Source organism: Schistocerca nitens, chromosome 3 (assembly GCF_023898315.1).
Source record: "Schistocerca nitens isolate TAMUIC-IGC-003100 chromosome 3, iqSchNite1.1, whole genome shotgun sequence".
Lineage (NCBI taxonomy): Eukaryota > Metazoa > Arthropoda > Insecta > Orthoptera > Acrididae > Schistocerca > Schistocerca nitens.
The window spans coordinates 976,401,628-976,420,236 of NC_064616.1; the positions used below are offsets into that span (position 1 = coordinate 976,401,628).

Below are 18,609 nucleotides of genomic sequence, written 5' to 3' on the forward strand. Positions count from 1 at the left end.
ATGTGTTCAAAGCTACTTCACAAGATTGTCTTTCTGTGTGCCCTGCAATCAATCCATACATGTTCCATTCTATACTCAGTTGATTAAAGTTGCCACCAACTAATATATCAAGATCTGGGTATTTATGCACAACTGACCATAGACTTTCTTTGAACATCTCTAGAAATATCACAGTGGAGTAGTGTAGTCAGTAAAGACGTCCAGCAATTAACTTGGTTTCACCTAGACCTGTTATGTGTGACCAGATAACTCCAGTATTGCACTCAATTTCGAACTCAGTAGAGAGAATATTTTTCCCAACTGCAATGAACACTACCCCTCCTACAGCATCTAATCTCTCTTTCCAATAAATATTCCAAGATTCACTAAATATTTTGGGTTTTAGCCAGTTTCAGTCCCTGCTTTTAGTGTCTCCAATTATTTGAGTTTCGTTCCCATTTTTGCTGTTTTCCATTTTCAGTTTTTATTCTTTCCTCAGTCACGGACCGGGCGCTAATGACCATAGCAGTTTTGCGCCCTAAAACCACAAACAAAAAAAAAAAAAAAAAAAAAAAAAAAAAGTTTCAGTCCCAAGAATAATTTGAGGTTGGGAACTTTCCTGGAGAGCAGTAAATTTGAGAACTTTGTTATGAATACTTCAACAGTTTACTGATAAAACTTTTTCATTTGAACTGTCTTTACTCTGAATGCAATCTGATTTCCCTAGATGCGTATGGACCAGAGTGTGTTATTGAGAGTACCTCAAACTACTGCCTAGTCTAATAAACCCCTTGTGGACTCCACAAGTACTCTGCTATACGAGTTGCTGCTCCCTTTGTGTAGTGCAACCCTGACCTATCAAGGGGAGTACTACAAATCCCCAGCCAATAATGCAGGTCCAGTAATCTGCAGCCAAGACAGTCACAGAGGTGACGAAGTCCTCGGTTGACACCGTCTACCAAAGGACCCCCAATCAGCTCTGGGAAAAATGCAGCACATTGCGAGCTCTGTTTGCACCTTGCGTGCGAGGACAGCCATCTTTACAACCTTTGCCATCCACCTGTAAGATCTGAGGATGGCCTCAGAACCTATGCGACAGGTGTCGTTGCTGCCAATGTGAGCCACAACTTGCATATGATTGCGCCCTGTATGCTCAGTAGCTGCAGCAAGGCTGCCTCCACATCGCAGACGAGGCCCCTCGGCAGACATACCGAGAGAACAATGGCTTTTTTTCCAGCCTTGAACACTATCTTCCTAAAGGGCTCTGTAACACGCGTAACATTGGAGCTCCCAATAAGTAGTAAACCCCTGACCACGTGTGATTGCTCAGACCCTGCTGAAGGAACAGCCACCTGCTCTCTCACAGGGTGAATACGCGAAGACATATGGCCATCCTCCATGTTGCAGAACAACTTAGATGCATAGTAAAGGAAAACATATTTTCAGGAACAACAAGTGAAGAAAAGAATCCAGGAGAATAATTAATAAACTTAGAAACAATATAGCTATCATCACAAAAGTATCCAAGGGTAACACCATGATAATAATGAAACAGGAGGAATACAAAAGTAAAACCCTAAAATTTCTGGAAGACAGCAACAGGGTAAAGCTAACCTCTGACCCAACACAAAATTACCAAAAAATGCAGATACACACAGACTGAATAATACTCCACTCAACGAAGACAACTACAAAGGTGAACTACAGAAAATCAAACAAATAGCTGTGGAGAATGGGTACAACACAAATGTTACAGACAAATTGAATTGCAAAATTAAAACAAAAGTGAAAGGTACATGTGACACACACACACACACACACACACACACACACACACACACACACACACACACACACAAACACAAACGAGAAGCTCCCACAAGAAGAAACAAAGTGGTACACTGCCACGTACCTCAACAAAGCTGCTAACAGGATAGGCAACATACTCACAAATCAAGGACTAAAAATAGCCTACAGAACAGATAATTCAATGCAGAGAAAACTAAGGACAGCCAATACCAACACAGACAAACACGGCTCATCTGGTATTTATCAACTGACATGTCAGGACTACAATTCAATTTATATTGGTCAGACAAGCAGAAGTTTCAGTATTAGGTGTACGGAAAACAGAAGAGCAGTGAAAAGTAACAGCTGTCAATTCTACATTTGCAGAATACCTCATGGGTCTTGACCAGAGACCAACAGAAATCGACACCAACTCAAAAATGGCAACAGCCCACACAAAAAATACTAATAGAGGAAAAATATGAAATACAGGAAGCCATAGTTGAAGGAAAACAAATAAATGGACAAAGAGCTCTCTGCCATGTAACTACGTTCTCTGCCCTCGAAGAACCCATAAAACACATGCACGCATAACCCCCCTGCAGTAGCCACCAGAAAGATCGCGGGAGGCGCACATTGGCACGGCGCGTCACGGACGGTAGTTGCCGCAAGTAGAGTCCCGTCCACCAGAGGGCACGCGAGAATTTGGACGCGACCTCTGCCGGCATAACAACACAACAACAACAACAACTCCGGCAGCACGGGCCGTGCCCAGTCAGTTAACATCGGGCATGCCTAGGACACAGTCCCGGTCTACGCTAAGTGAAGTGCGACGTAAACGTGAACCGTGTTGCTACACAATTGGCGATGAGTAGGGTTGTTCTTTCGCGTGTTGCGTCGTTGTTCCGGTTTCGCAGCTTCTCCACGGCATGGAGGATTTGGTGTGGATTTTGGTTGCGCAGCAGACGGAGCTCATGGCCACCATGAAACAAGTGCTTCCGGCGTTGCTCTCCACGCCGTCTGCTCCGGCGCAGTTCCCTCCTCCCTTTCCCCCGTATGACGAGACGGCGGAGGATTGGGACGCATATGAACATCGCCTTTGGCAGCATTTCCAGGCGTTTCATGTTGCCGATGCGGAGGTATGTCATGCTCTTTTCTTGTCTTGGATATCTCCCTCCCTGTATCAAGTTTTGCGGCAGCTAGCGCCGTTGCAGGAGCCCTCGTCCTTGTCTTTTGACACATTGTGTTCATTGCTGTCTTCATATTATCGCCGCCGCACGCATGTTGTGGTGGCTAGGGTCGAGTTCTATTAATGCAAGAAACAGCCCCATCAGTCTTACCGGGCGTGGGCCGCTACCCAGCACGGTCTTAGTCGCAAGTGTCATTTGTCACGGAGCAGTCGCGAGAGTCGTATACCCACGTTATGGTACGCGACGTCATTGTTCGTTCGGCCCCTGATAGGGAGCTCCGGCAACGGGCCCTGCAGTTAGAAGACCCTTCCCTCGAGGAAGTCCTGTCCATTACTCAATCGTATGAAGTCTCTCACGCAGCAGGTCAACAGCTGGAAGCGTGGTGCGACGTCGCGGAGGTTCAGGGCGGCGTGGCCGCGTCCACTGTGTCCGGGGTGGACGACGTGCGAGTGGTACAATCCGGCCGTTACGGCCGCTCCTGCACGGCGCGTAAACAGAATTCCGGCCGCAGGCCCCTGTTGCCGTCCTGTGCGTCGTGCTATATCTGGCTATGTAGACCATGATCGGTCAGAGTGCCCCCAGCGTTGGGCCGTTTGTCGCAAATGTAATAAAAAAGGTCACATTGCTAAAGTTTGCCGCTCAGCCTCAAAAGAATCGAAGGAAGCAGGTACAGAGGACATGGACGTTGACATTCAGGAAGTTTCATCGGGCCAGGCTCCCGACGCATCGGCACGCAAACTCTTTATCGAGGTGTCGGTTCGGTCGCGCCGGTTACAACTGCAAGTAGATAAGGGCGCAGCAGTTTCGTTGTTGAATGCACAAACTTATTCCGACCTTGGATCGTCCCCGTTGGCGCCAGTTTACCGGCGTCTATGCGGTTATGGTAAACAGTTCATTCCCCTACTGGGTCAATTCACTACCGGCGTGACTTACAAATCAGTCACTCGGCCTATTACTTTTATTGTTGTCAGTGATGCGAGCTCCGCTAACCTTTTTGGCCTGGATGCCTTTCAAGCTTTCGGTTTTTCTATCGCTGACACCATACAGTTGGTCTCCGAAGACGTTCCCTATCAATCATTGGAATCTTTGATCTCAGACTTTCCAGATATTTTTGAGGAGCGCCTGGGGCGTGTTTCAGATTTTGAAGCTCACTTAATGTTGAAGGCGTCGGCTCGCCCGCGTTTTCTACGTGCGAGGCAGATCCCCTTGGCTCTCCGCCCTCAGGTAAAGGAAGAGCTAGACCGGCTGACAGCCCTAGGGGTCGTTCTTCCCATTTCTTCCAGTGAGTGGGCTTCGCCCCTCGTTATTGTAAGGAAGCCCTCGGGAAAATTACGTCTTTGTGGCGATTTCAAGGCCACCATTAATTCCCAATTGGTGGTGGACACCGATCCTTTGCCTCGTGCTGATGAATTGTTCTCCGCCATGGCGGGAGGCCAATATTTTTCGAAAATCGATCTGTCGGAGGCTTATCATCAGATACCACTTGATGAGGACTCCAAATGGCTGGCGGTCGTCAACACCCCGTTTGGCCTTTACCAATACCAGCGGTTGGCCTTTGGTATATCCAGTGCCCCGGCGATATTCCAGCGTTATCTTGAGCATGTCACTTCGACAATCCCTCATTGTATTAATTACCTGGATGACAATTGTCACAGGCTGCAGCACGAAGGAACACTTGCACAACCTTCGCACCCTCTTTCTCAAATTCAGGTCTGTGGGCTTGCGTTGCAACCTGCATAAGTCAACCTTCTTCCAACCGTCCATTGAGTATGTGGGCTACACCATATCTCGGCACGGCATCCAGCCACTAGGAAGTTTGGTCCAAGGTATCGTCAACCTTCCTCGGCCCACTTCGCTGAAAGAGTTACAAGCTTTTTTAGGCAAGATAGCTTATTACCACAGGTTCATTCCCAGGGCTTCCACTATAGCCCACCCCCTGTACTGCCTTCTGCACAAGGATGTTCCTTTTGATTGGTCGCCTGCATACGAGCGAGCGTTCACCTCGTTGAAGGGCCTCCTCACGTCAGCCCTTTGTTTGGCTACTTTTGATCCCCATAAGCCGTTGGTCCTGGCTACAGATGCTTCGCAGTATGGGGTGGGGGCGGTCCTGGCCCATCGCAACGCAGATGGTTCCGAGCAATCACTGGCGTTTGCGTCTACAACGCTTAGTCCCGCGCAGGCCCATTACTCCCAGGTGGAAAAAGAGGCTTTGGCCATTGTCTACGCTGTTACCAAGTTTCACCCTTTCGTGTATGGCACGAAGTTTCAGTTAATCACTGACCATAAGCCGTTAATATCGTTATTTGGCCCCGCCTCTCAGATTCCGGATAGGGCGGCCCACAGACTACAGCGCTGGGCCTTGTTCCTCTCTAAGTACCATTATGACATTCATTTTCTCCCTACAGGACAGCATGCCAACGCCAACGCTCTTTCCCGTCTTCCGGTGGGCCCGGATCCTACGTTCGATCGAGAGGAGATTGTGTTTTCATTTGGATGTGGCGTCCCTCCAAGCGGTTGATGGCTTCCCGATCACTAGTTCTCGAGTCGCCAGGGAAACGGCGGCTGACCCGGTTCTCTGGCAAGTAGTTCGCCTCATTCAGCAGGGGTGGTCATCCCGCCCTCTGGGCCGGGCCTCAGACCCTCTTCGTAATTATTTTCTTCTACGAGACCGCCTCTCGGTCTTGGAAGGAGTTCTCCTTCTGGCTACCGATGATACAGCTCCTTGCGTGGTTGTTCCTGCAAGTTTACGAAAGGAGGTCCTCATGTTATTACATGTGGGGCACTGGGGTGTTTCCCATACTAAAACCTTGGCTCGCAGACATTTGTACTGGCCCGGTATTGACAGAGAAATTGAGCACTTGGTGGCCGCCTGTTCCCAGTGTGCGAGCCAACAAGCATCTCCCAGGGCAGCGTTCTCTTCATGGCCGCCGGCAACCCAAGCGTGGGAACGTGTTCACATCGATTTTGCGGGCCCGTTTCTCAATGGCTTTTGGCTCATTGTCATTGATGCTTATTCCCGATTCCCATATGTGGTTCGCTGCTCCTCAACCACTTCAGAAGTTGCAATCCAGGCACTAGCAAAAATCTTTTCTGTGGAAGGTCTGCCAAACACCCTGGTCTCGGACAATGGACCGCAGTTTATTTCGCAGACCTTCCAGGATTTTTGTAGGCGCTTCGGTATTCGGCACGTTTGCTCTCCCCCCTTCCATCCACTATCGAATGGGGAAGCCGAGCGCATGGTGCGCACATTTAAGACGCAGATGAAGAAGTATGTGCACGAATTTCCTGCGGCGGAAGTGTTGACGTTTTTCTTGATGGCATACCGGACCACACCAATGGGAGAACACAGCCGCGCAGAGCTCCTCCATGGGCGTCAACCTAGGACTCTGCTGCACCTCCTCCGGCCTGGTCCTCGCCAGTCTTCACAAAACGGGGTACCTGGCTTTCCACTGGGTATGTCGGTCTGGGCCCGTGGGTTTGGTCGCAATCCACGTTGGATACCGGCGGTGGTCCTGCGCCGAAATGGCCGCCGGCTCTATACCTTGCAGGCGGGGGACCGGGTGGTACGTCGTCACCAAAATCAGCTACGTCCACGTTCGGGCACCCACCCTCCGACCTCTTGGACACCGGCTTCCCCATTGCTGGCACCTGTATTGGTTTCACAGGGGATGTTACCTCCTCTCCCCGCTGTGATTCTGCCGCACTGCGATGGTTCTCAGCCTTGGCAGCCTCCAGTAGCTCCAGCACCGGCATCGCCATCGTTCGAGATGCCCCAGCGAGAGCCGGCCCCCCTAGCAGGCCCGGTTTCTCAGGAGGCTGGTTCACCTGTGGTCGTCCCTTCCTCTTCGTCCCCGCCACTGGCCTCCCGAGATGGAACAGGATCCGGAGTTCGACAGCTTGTCGCCCGTTCTGTCCCGGGCTCCGGTTACTTCCAGCCGTATTCGAAGGTTCCGGCTCGAGGGTTGGCAGATCCCCTCGACTCCGGCCATCCAATGGAGGTGGAGGTCATCACTCCTGCCCGACGCTGCACTTTCCGACGCAGTGGATCACAGTGGCATCACCCCCCGAAGGAGGAGGAGTGCAGTAGCCACCAGAAAGATCACGGGAGGCGCACATTGGCACGGCGCGTCACGGACGGTAGTTGCCGCAAGTAGAGTCCCGTCCACCAGAGGGCACACGAGAATTGGACGCGACCTCTGCCTGCATAACAACACAACAACAACAACTCCGGCAGCACAGGCCGTGCCCAGTCAGTAAACATCAGGCATGCCTAGGACCGTGTTACTACCCCCCCCCCCCCCCTCACACACACACACACACACACACACACACACACACACACACACACACACAGAGAGAGAGAGAGAGAGAGAGAGAGAGAGAGAGAGAGAGAGAGAGAGGGGGGGGGGGGGGGGGAGGGGGTGGTGAGTTCTTCCACTCAAAAAAAATGTTAACCACAACATTTCCAGTTTTAAAATTAGTGATGTAAGTAACTTCTGCATTAAGTTGTGTATAATTGTAGATCACAAACTGTGAAAGCAAAAAGTTATAATGCAAAATACAGTAAACCATATAACTCACAGCATGTAGGAACAAGTCATATTTTTAAAATTGTCTGTCTTTAAATTTGAGAATACCTTTCTTAAAAACTGAAATTTCAGTATGTATACAGGTAGTAAATAGCAATTTTCCAGTTATTTAATAGAAGGAAAATGAAAAACCTGCTAATGATGCTGTAACTCCAGCGAAACATGTCTGGGTAAAAAGAAGAAAATTTATGTTTGCTCAAAGTGGAACTAATCCAAAAACAAATTTATTGGTATAATTTTGTTAGAGCAGGCTCTCTCAAGGACCTGAACAATTGAGGGAATGTTGTCTTCTCCAAGGGCCTTGTTTCCACTTAGCTTTTTCAATGCTTTGTCAAATTCTTCTCGCAGTATATCATCTTTTGTCTCATCTTTACATACTTTCTCTTCTTCTTCTTATTTCTATAATGTCCTCAAGTTTGTTTCCATTATATATACCTTCTATATAATCCTTTCAGCTTTCCTCTATTTGCTTGTGATTGGCTTGTCGTCTGAGCTATTGATATTCATAAAGTTGCTTCTCTCTTCTCCAAAGGTCTCTTTGAATTTTCCTATAGGCAGCATTAATCTTTCTCTAAGTTATTCATGCTTCTACAGCCTTACATTTGTTCTCTAGCCATTTCTGCTTCTGTCAGTCTTATTTTTAGGCCACTTGCATTCCCTTTCGCTGCTTCATTTGCTGTATTTTTATATTTTCTCCTTTCATCCGCTAAATTCAGTATCTCCTGAGTTAACCAGGGATTTCTACTAGACCTTGTATTATCACTTACATCCAACCTCTGCTACCTTCTCTATTTCATCTCTCAAAGCTACCCCATTTTTCTTCTATTGTACTCCTTTCCTTAGCTGCAGTCCAATGTTACCTGACACTATCTCTGAAACTCTAAGCTATCTCTTGTTCCTTCAGTTTATCCAGGTCCCATCTCTGTAACTCCTTAGCATAATGATATTTTTCCAAATTATGTTCCAGAAAATATTTTTTATTAATGAAAAACATTATGAATGACATTATACACAGACACATAAAGAGAGCTTTTAAAGCTCAAAATAATGAGTTACAAAATTTTGAAGACCATCAATAATGAAATCCTGAGTATGCACGTTCACTGGACTGTGAATAAAATATCCTGAAACTTGAATTAATTTTTTAGTTTCTGGATAGCAATGAAGTCTAACCGTGTATTTCACAACTATTTCCTGTTAACGTAAATCTTGGAGGAGCTGGCCAGAGCACAGTGGATATATTTATTTTTTTACCACTGGTGAGCATTTGTCACTCAACTGATGAATTATTGACGCTTTCAGTCTCTAATGAAGTAACATCACATTCTTCTTCACTGTCTGAGCTGCTAAATTCAATGTCAAACTCAGGATCACTATAGCTGTCTTCCCCCCCCCCCCCCCCCCCCCCCCCCCCCGAAAGCCTTGCCAAAACAACAATACAGGAGAGAGACAGAGTGCATTTTGTTGTTGAGTATCTAAAGCTGCACACAGTAAAGACAATACATAGTGGCAACCACCTCAACCGAAATATGGCACCTGGGCTACAAATATAGGGCGAGATGCATTTTAGCTGCCGAACACTTGACTATCAGTACTGGAATGGTTATAATCGGGGTTTTATATTTTTGGATATGTGTTCTTAAAGAGTCAAAAAGGACTTTCCAACTTCGGAATAGTACAGAATGTTTCAAAAAGGACTTAACAACTTTGAAAATTCATATAAATTAATTCATAGTCCCTACAGAGGTGACTGTAGTGTCAATTTGTAGGGAAGTACATCAAGTCTTGACTTGTGTAGTTCGCTTGTGCAGAATTGCACCGTAAGGGGTGCTAGTGGAAGTTGCATTAAAGATGATGCCTTCACTGGACCCGAGTGTGCTAGCTGTATGTTTTGGTTTGGAGAATCAAAGTTGGCAAAAATAGTTCAGTGTAATTTCTGTACCAAGTACACTAAAGATCCTCTTAGTAGGCCTACAATTTATGAGTGGCATAAATGTTTTGTAGAAACAGGGTGCTCGGTAAGACATGGAAAATCGTCAGGTCACCCAAGCATACCTGACAAAGTCGTTGAGCGAGTGAGAAACGTTTTGTCAACAGCCCTACGAAATCGACCCGCCGTGTATCTCATGAACTGCAAATCCCACGTATGACTGTTTGGCGTGTGTTGAGAAACTGATTGCATTTGAAATTGTACAGATTGACGATCGTACAAGCAATGACACACAAAATTGCTCCCAAGAACTTGTGTGTGGATATGTTAAATCGATTGCATGAGGATGAACATTTCTTGTACAAAATCATCTTTTCTGATGAGTCGACTTTCCGCTTAAGTGGCAAGGTTAACACAAATAACTGTAGGATTTCGGGCGGTGAAAATCCACATCAAACATTGCAACATGTTCGTGATAACCCTAAACTGAATGGTTTTTTGTGCACTGAGCAAGAACAAAGTGCACAGCCCCTTTTTTTTCCCATGAGAGAACCATAAACATGATAGTGTACCTGGATATGTTACAACAAACAGTTTTTGATACCACAGATTGAGGAGGATGACCAAGAACGAAATCTTTACTTCAAGAAAGAGGGTGCACCACCCCACTATCTGGCTGACGTCATGGGATTTTCTTTGGGACCGCTTTCTAGGTCAATGGATTGGCTGTGATGCGACAATTGCATGGCCCCCTTGTTCTCCAGACCTGACACCACTCTTATTTTTTTCTTATAGGGATTCATCAAGGATACTGTGTTTGTACATCCTGTGCTGGCTTCCCTACCTGAACTTAGAGCAAGAATTTATGCCGTCACTGAGCAAGTTGCACCTGCAATGGTACAGCGAGTTTTGGAAGAAACTGACTTTCAATTTAGGATGTGTGCAGGATAATCAACGGAAGCCACATACAACATCTTTAGTTTAAGGTAAACAAAACTTGATGTTTCCCTACAAAAAAAAAACACTAAACCCACCTCTATATCTTCTTTCAATAAATTGATATGAATTTTTAAAGTTGTAAAGTCTATTTGAAACACCCTTTATAGAAATTCATTGAGATAACTTACAGAATCAGTAAATGTGTTATTTTATAGCAAACAACCTCAAGTTTGATTCACATAGTACATCAGTACCCCATTCTGCCAGAGTGAGTGCCAGAGCAGTGCACAGTTAAAATGACTACTTTAGCTGGTGCAGAGTGTGCTCGCTGTGTGTTTCGGTTTTAAGAAACTAACTCTGCAATAACTGTTCAGCATAAATTTCGTACTGAATACATTAAAGAACCTCCAATCAGGCCTGCAATTTACTCTTTGCACAAGAACTTTGTTGAGGTGGGTTGTTTACTATGTCATGATAAATCATGAGGTTACCCGCATATTGAGTATTACGTCAAAAAGGTTAGGAGGGACTTTTCCCACAGTTCACATAACTCAGTGCAACTTGCCTCTCGCAAGGTTGGCATTCCACAAAAGACTGTTTGGTGAGTAATATGTAGATATTTACACTTGAAACCATACAGATTCACAATGGCACAGCACGTTAGTGATGCAGATGGGGTTGCTCATGAGGGAATTCTGTGCAGAAGTTTTGTATCAGATAGAGGACAATGAGACATCCGTGAACACAATAATCTTCAGCGATGAATCAACATTTAATGTCAATGGCATAGTGAACACCCACAGTTGCAGAATATTGGGCAGCAAAACTCCACTTGCAACCCAGGAACATGTTCGTGACAGCGCTAAAGTTAATTTTTTTTATTATTATTATTTTTTTTATTTTTTTAATTTGGGGCCTTAGCAAATTGAAAGTATATGGCCCTTTCTTCTTCATGGAGAAAACTGTCACAGGTATTGTGTATCTGGATATGCTTGAAAACTTTTTAATTTCACAGATTGATGAAGATGACCGAGATGGGATGGTTTACTACCAGCAAGATGGTGCATCATGTCGTTTCCTCATGGAAGTTTGAGGTTTCCTCGATAATTGCTTCCCAGGTTGGTGGATTTACCGTAAAGGTCCAGTTGCATGGCCACCTCTCTGGGGTTGCATTAAAGACCATGTGTGTGTTCCTCCCCTACCAAACAGTTTAGCTGGCCTGAAAACTCGAATCTACACTGCCATTGCACAAGTTACACCCGATTTGCTGCATCGAGTCTGGGAAGGAATTGATTACCGGTGGGATGTTTGTCGCATTGCAAATGGTGATCACATTGGATCAAAGTGACACGTGACACATCTACTGATTCTGTAAGTTACCTCAATAAATTTCTACATCATTCCAAAGTTGTACAGTCCATTTTGGCTCACCCAGTGTAATCAGTGTGAAATCTTCCAATGTCCCCAGGTCCCTTCCATGTATACATCATCCTTTTATGACTCTTAAACCAAGTGTTAGCATTGCATAAATTATACTCTGTGCATGATTTTACAGGTGGTTTCCCCTTTCATTCCTTTCATCCAGTCCATGTTCTATTAGTTTTCCTTGCCTTCCTTTTCCTGATAACAAATTTGTCACTCATCACAGATAAATTAATGAAGAGAGTAATTTACTTTATCTCATCATATATTCTTTCAGTCCCTTTTTCATCTGCAGAGCTGTTGGGCATAAAAACTTGGACTACTGTGGTGGGTGTCAGCTTCTTGTCTGTTTTGGCTATGATAATGTTTTCACTATGCTGTTCATAGGAGGTTACCTGCATTCCTGTTTTCATTATTAGGCTTGCTCATGCAAATGCCCCCATCTGGTTTTGTGTTGACAATCCTGTACTAACCTGACCAAAAGTCCTGCTCGTCCTACCGAAACACGTAATTAATTTGTACTATATCTAATTTCAACCTATCCCTTTCCCTTTGTAAATTCTTGTACTCGATTAAGGGATCTAAAATTCCACACCATGGCCCGTAGAATACCAGTCTTAGTTTTCTTGATGATATCCTCCTAAGTAACCATCTGCCCAGAGATCCAAATGGGGGGACCCTTTTACCTCCATAACATTTTACCAAGGAGGATGTCATCATCATTAAGCTATACAATAGAGCTGCATGCCTTTGGGGAAAAAATGATCCTGGCTATAGTTCCTCTTGCTTTTAGCTGTTTGCATTACCAGTACAGGAAAGTCATATTTGCTAGAAGGTCAGATCAGTCAATCTTTGCAACTGCTACCCTTGAAACTACTGAATAGGGTGCCGTCCCTTTTCAGGAACTATGGGCTAATCCTTCTGGCCTCTCCAATCTGTGAAATCAATCACTGCTGCTGGGTAACATTGAATACGGCATTGTGTTTTTCAAGGTGTTCTCTTCCCGACAGTCTTTGTGCATCATTTTGTGGTGGGTTTGTAGTGTTGTTCATGATGGACACCAAGAGGCTGAATTAAACATGTGGAACATGTGGAGATGGTTGTGTAATGTCTGGAGTACCAAAGCCATCCTATTTGCCTCAAAAAAAGCAGCACACTTTCCTGTTGCATTCTCTTTGGGGAATATACGAGCCATTTCTGTTGCATTCTCCTTGGGGAACATATGAGCCATAATTTGTAGGTAATGGTCATCAGTGGGTGCTGACCACAGGAGACCACTATCAGGCAGATCTGAAGTGTTTTGGATCTGATGAGAGTGGTTGAATGTTTGTACGAGGTCACCGTGTTGTTTACAGACTCAGCAGGCAACTTCTCATACTGACGACCCTTTCCGTTAAGTGATATTGCACGCATGATTTAAGTCTGACATGAGCCTTCAAGGTATTATTTGGATGGACTGAACCTTGTCTACAAGCCACATTATCCCATTAATCATTGGAGGCCCACCCTACTGTACTGAACTGCACTAAGAATTCTGGTTTTCTTCTATTTCCATTACGCAGGTGACTGTACATAGTGTTTTCCTATTGTCAGAAGTAAACACAAACTATGCAAGTCATGAGGGTGATGCATAATTTTTCCCAGAAATTTATAATATGACAGAGAATTTGCTCCACTTCTAGCAAGTATTTATCAGTGGTTGTTGGAGCAATGATGCATTACAAATAAGAGGGAAGTAGTGGTGGTTGTTCTAATATTTTTGATAACTTTTTGGGGACCAAAATTTCTCTCAAAGAATCCACAGAGATATTATAAACAGCTGTCTAGTGAAACTCAGCTTGTTCCGTCCATTCATGAGTTCGAAAAGGCAGTAAGTTGTGGCCCTGGGGTTGAGGCTGTATTCCTGAACTGCTAGAATCCATTTGGTGCAGTTATGTACCCTTCTGTAATGAACAAAATAAGGGTTGACAGACTGATGGATCTCCTTTGTAGGATGATTAAAGATTTCTTACCCAGTAGAAATTGGTGTACCGTTTTTAATCAAATGAAATTGTCAGGCGTGAAAGTATCTTTGGGTATACCACATAGGAGCAGAGTAACATTGTAACTGTTCATGCTGTGTATAAGTAATAGAGTGGATAATGTCAGAAGCTCCGTGATGCTTTTTTACCAGATGATTGTTGTATATAGGGAAGTTGCAACACTAGAAAATTGTTGTGAAATGTAGGAAAATTTATAATTATTTGATTGTGCAATTGGTATTCTATTACTGGAAACAGTCACAACCATTAAATGGCTGGGAATATGCATCAGTAGCAATGTAAAGTGGGAATATACACATATAACTAATTGTAGGGAAGATAAATGCTGTCTTGAGATTCAGTGGAAAAAATCTAAGGAAATGTAATCATCCACAAAGGACATAGCTTACAAAACACTTGTTCAACAGTTTCTGGGACCTTTGCCAGGTAGGATTAATAGGGGAGATGGGTAAGATCCAAAGTGAATGCTTAGCAATGTTTCCCATGATTTTTAATTTAGAAAACATTGTCACAGTTTCACATGAGCTAACACTAGGCCCAAACAGACATTGTGCACCACAAGTTACATCCTGGAGGGGAAAAGGTGAGAAGGGCATCCGACCACAACTGACATTGGCATCTCCAATAAATAATATGTTGACACTGTGAAGACACAGGATAAGGCCAGGTAGGAGAAGGAGAAGAATTTCACGTGATTTATTTCTAATAAACTGGAAAGCATCACAAACGTGTACATGAAACACAAGTGGCAGAAACTACAAACGAGACGTTGAGCATTACAGAGGAACTTACTGTAAGAATTATGAGTGCATGTGTTCCAAGCTAAACCTAACAATGTGTTACTTTATTCTAAAAATACCCCATGAAATTACTAAGACTGTAAAATCAGAAAAGTCTGAGCTTCTAAGTTGACTCATTGGCATTCTTTCTTCCTACACACTATCCACGTACAAAGAGATAAATGGTGATAATACGTAACATACAGTCTGCCACACACTTGCTGTATATAGATGTAGTTTCCTAAATGAAGTCTCCCTATTGTCTCATATTACAATCAGCTTAAAAGAAGATTTTAATTTTTTACCTTCTGCTAGTTCTCCATTAAAAAAATCAAGATCATTTTAGATGCCAAAGCATTGTACTTTCTAATTTATATAATTTAAACTAAAATAATTGTGTAATATGTTTCAAAGTTGCAAGCAAAGCAGTGAACTTTCTTTCCATGTTTTAGGTGCTTTCCTGTGGAGAACTGCCCTCCAGGAGTTGGTGACAAGCTCCTATTAAGACTGGCAGCCTGCAAGCTTGGCCTTCATGAAATAGCAAGACTACCTAAGAGAGCTATTCAATTTGGGTCAAAAATTGCAGATAGTAAAGAAAATGGAAATGATGTATCTCATATTTTGCTGAATGGTACTGTACAACTAAAATAAAACTAGAAGTGATGAAGGAAAGAAATTGCATTCATAGTAATTGAAACCTTACATCTTTGGCATTTATGAAACATTTATGGCATTTATCATTTTTTAAAAAAATTACGTCCTTTAGATGGCGTCGTCCTGTACGAATACATTTGTGAAATCTGCTGTAGAGATTCCGCATTGACTGCTGCAACATCTGAGCTGGGATACTGTGAATTGCATCCTGAATTCTCTGTTTTAACTCGTCCACAGTTCTTGATTGAGTTGTGCAGACTTTGCTCTTGAGGTAGTCCCCACACGAAAAAATCACAAACATATAAATCTGGCTGTATGGGGGGCCGGGGTACGTTAACGAATTGTGAGATCACACAGTTTATAACACTAACCTGTCGTGACACAAACTAATGTTACCCTCTGAGAGGATTTATAATTTTGACCATGCGTGTGTCTAATGGATAAAGGTATCGGACTGTAATTTTGAATATATTGGAACTAACAGAAAAACTAAACAGGCTCTAACTTTGGGATTTAATGAAAATAGTAAAATGCATATGTAAATGAAAATACGAATGGTCACCAGCCTAATTAGGCACATTAATTTGGAAATATACGTTTAAGAAAACTGAACATCAGTTATTGAAGTTGCTTTCTTTGATATTCCCTTTGAATAGCACACAGGCTACAAATGGACACAGGGCATTCTGAGCCGTGGGTAGCGGTAGTTACTAATAATGCACATACTAGTAATCATAGAAAGAAAACTTGTACTACCAACCTCACACTAATAAGAGCTACACTCAAATGTTGTTGCTTGGATCAGTACTGAAATGTTCCTGCCAGAAGTTCAGAACTAAAATTGGCCAGGAGGGGCTCCTGACTTAACCAACATGTAACAACCACTAATAAAAAAAAAAAAAAATCAGTTACACTGTTTATACTACCATTGAAAGAAGTATATCAGATTTCTTTAGTAGCAATAATATTCCAATTATCTTTCTAATATGAGAAGAATATTGTGGGGACCCATAAACTGGTATAGTATCACTAATCAAACCCTATGATTATTTCAGTAGAAAAATTTAATTCAACTAAAGTTAATTCTTAGCTTAACTTGAAATAGTTTCTTTTTACTTTTCAAGGCAAATTGTTCAATACTGAGCTCAATTAACTTAAAAAAAAAGCCACTCATCATAGTAATCAAGGCTAAATTATGTTTCAAATAAGTTTAACTTATGTACCTTTTTCATCACTTGTGAAGCAGGTGTTTTAGACAGTAACATTTACAGTCTTGCACAAAATTTTTGCAAAACAATACTTTGCAATAACTCACGCTAATCCTTGAACATTTAACAAGCATAAATAAATCACCTACAAACCATGCCACTGTGATCCCATTCGAGTAATCCAGCGGGATCTCCAGTCACTACTCAAATCCTTAGGCCCATCTCAGAACCTCTCCCCAGAGTCCATCTCTCTACTTACCCATACCACTCCCTGCACTCCCACCTTCTGCATGCTTCCTAAAGTCCGGGATAACGTTCCGCTGGCCACTGCGAAAACTCTAAGTCCTTATCTAAGATCAAAGTCCTCGCACAGTATATAAGCGAGCGCGCTCTCGCGCTACGCTCAGTCTGTGTCTTGCTGCTACCCAGGCAACTGCATTGAACGTTGCCAACATGCCCTACAGGAGGTATCGTCGTACCCGCACAACAGTTTACAAAACCATAGAAAACATTGAACTTACAACAACGTCAGGAGACAAGAAAAATCGTATTCCAGTGAAGAGTGTTGCAGCCCACGCCCTCGTCGATGGACCTTGTGTATTTCTTGGATGTTCTCTTAATTTCAGCTTGGATATAAACAATAGTTTCTCACATGGTAATGGATGGTTCACCGTTGCTTTAGTAAGAGGTGGCAGCAGTGTACCTCGTGCGCATGCGTGCGCCTACTGCTGACAAAGGCCTTAATGGCCGAAAGCTATAGTTGTGTGAATCTTTTTATGGTATCTATCGCGACTCAGCATCACCGCTATATGGTGTGAGTAGCAACTTTCCTTCTCTGGTATTGATAAATAAATCACTACTTCATTTGAAACAGGATACTCAGTTTTCTGAACACTTAGGAGAGGACCCTGCATAGGTTCATGATCAGGATAGAAGATATGGCTCCAAACACAGATTTATAGCACTTGGATTATTATTGAAATTGCTCACACAAATTAACTGGCCCATGCTCTGGTACATATCTGTGTGCGTGAAGTTCGTGGAGCAGTGGCGAAGTTGTGGTGACAAGCGACATGGTGACTAACTGTACTCACGGCTCTTAATGTTTGAATGCTCTATAAAATTTCTTCTTGGAGATGGATTTTTAATGTTTTAGAGCCATTCCTTATTGCCAGGAGTACCAAGCAACAGCCAAATCCACATCCGAGGCAAACTTCCTTGCAAAGCGGCTTCCGATTGCCTCCCTTGGCACCGTCGATGTGTACCGTGCAACGGCTAGCCACTGACTGTGTACCGTTCACACCAAGGAGCCGCCCAGTTCGACGGCCAAAACCACACTTTACATCGCACTGAGCCACTTCTGTTGCGGAGGGACTTCCCTACATCTTTTACATTTTACAATGCAAGTGCCCTAAGCATGAACCAGCTTCCAATATATACTGTTTTTCTTCTAAGTATGCACATATTATAAAATTTCATTATTTTAAACATTGTTGAGCATTTTCCATATAAAAAGTACAATACTTCAAATTTCCTGTTACAAATCAATGACCTTAACCACAAAGAATACACACTTCATAATTACAGATACACAGTTACATAATATAAAACTACTTCTAATCGATGTAAGTGTTACAGGTTGCCAAACAATTCTCACACGTATGCCATTGATTGCTGTGCAGTGTGTGATGTCACTCTGTCCATTTGAAACGAGGCTTCTTGAACATTTGGAAAGTTGTTCAATGCAGGTGTAACGAAAGTTTGTAACATCTCCACATAATGACCAGTATTGTCAGTTGTTGTGTTTCCCTGTTTATTTGTGAAAAAAATACGGTCTGATAATCCCATGTGATAAACAGCACACCATACTGTCACTTTACTAGCATGTAAAGGGTGCTCATGATCGTCATTAGGATTTGTGTTCGCCCAGTAACAGTAGTTCTGTTTATTCACATAATCTGCGAGATGAAAATTTGCCTTATCTGACGTCCGCAACTTGTTTAGAAATTTGTCATTGTTTATTTTTGTTATCATTTGTTGACAGAATCCTAGTCGTAACCTGTAATCGTTGTCCTTCAATTGTTGCACC

At 43.4% G+C, this 18,609-nt stretch overlaps 1 protein-coding gene across 5 annotated transcripts in view; it reads left to right on the plus strand.

The window, feature by feature from the left end:
* LOC126249040 (asparagine synthetase domain-containing protein 1) overlaps positions 1-15,321 on the plus strand; it is a 72,845-nt gene extending 57,524 nt beyond the window's left edge. The window contains exons 7-9 of one of the 5 annotated variants that reach the window (XR_007545594.1): positions 11,431-11,533; positions 11,625-11,786; positions 15,111-15,231. Coding sequence is in view for 4 of the 5 variants with exons in the window: in XM_049950665.1 (XP_049806622.1) it covers positions 15,111-15,309 (199 nt within the window). In the remaining variant the exon portion in view is untranslated. Of the gene's footprint in view, positions 1-10,271; positions 10,463-11,430; positions 11,534-11,624; positions 11,787-15,110 lie in introns of those variants that run through there. The other 4 variants (XM_049950668.1, XM_049950666.1, XM_049950667.1 and 1 more) reach the window with 4 other exon arrangements.
* The last annotated feature ends 3,288 nt before the right edge of the window (positions 15,322-18,609 follow it).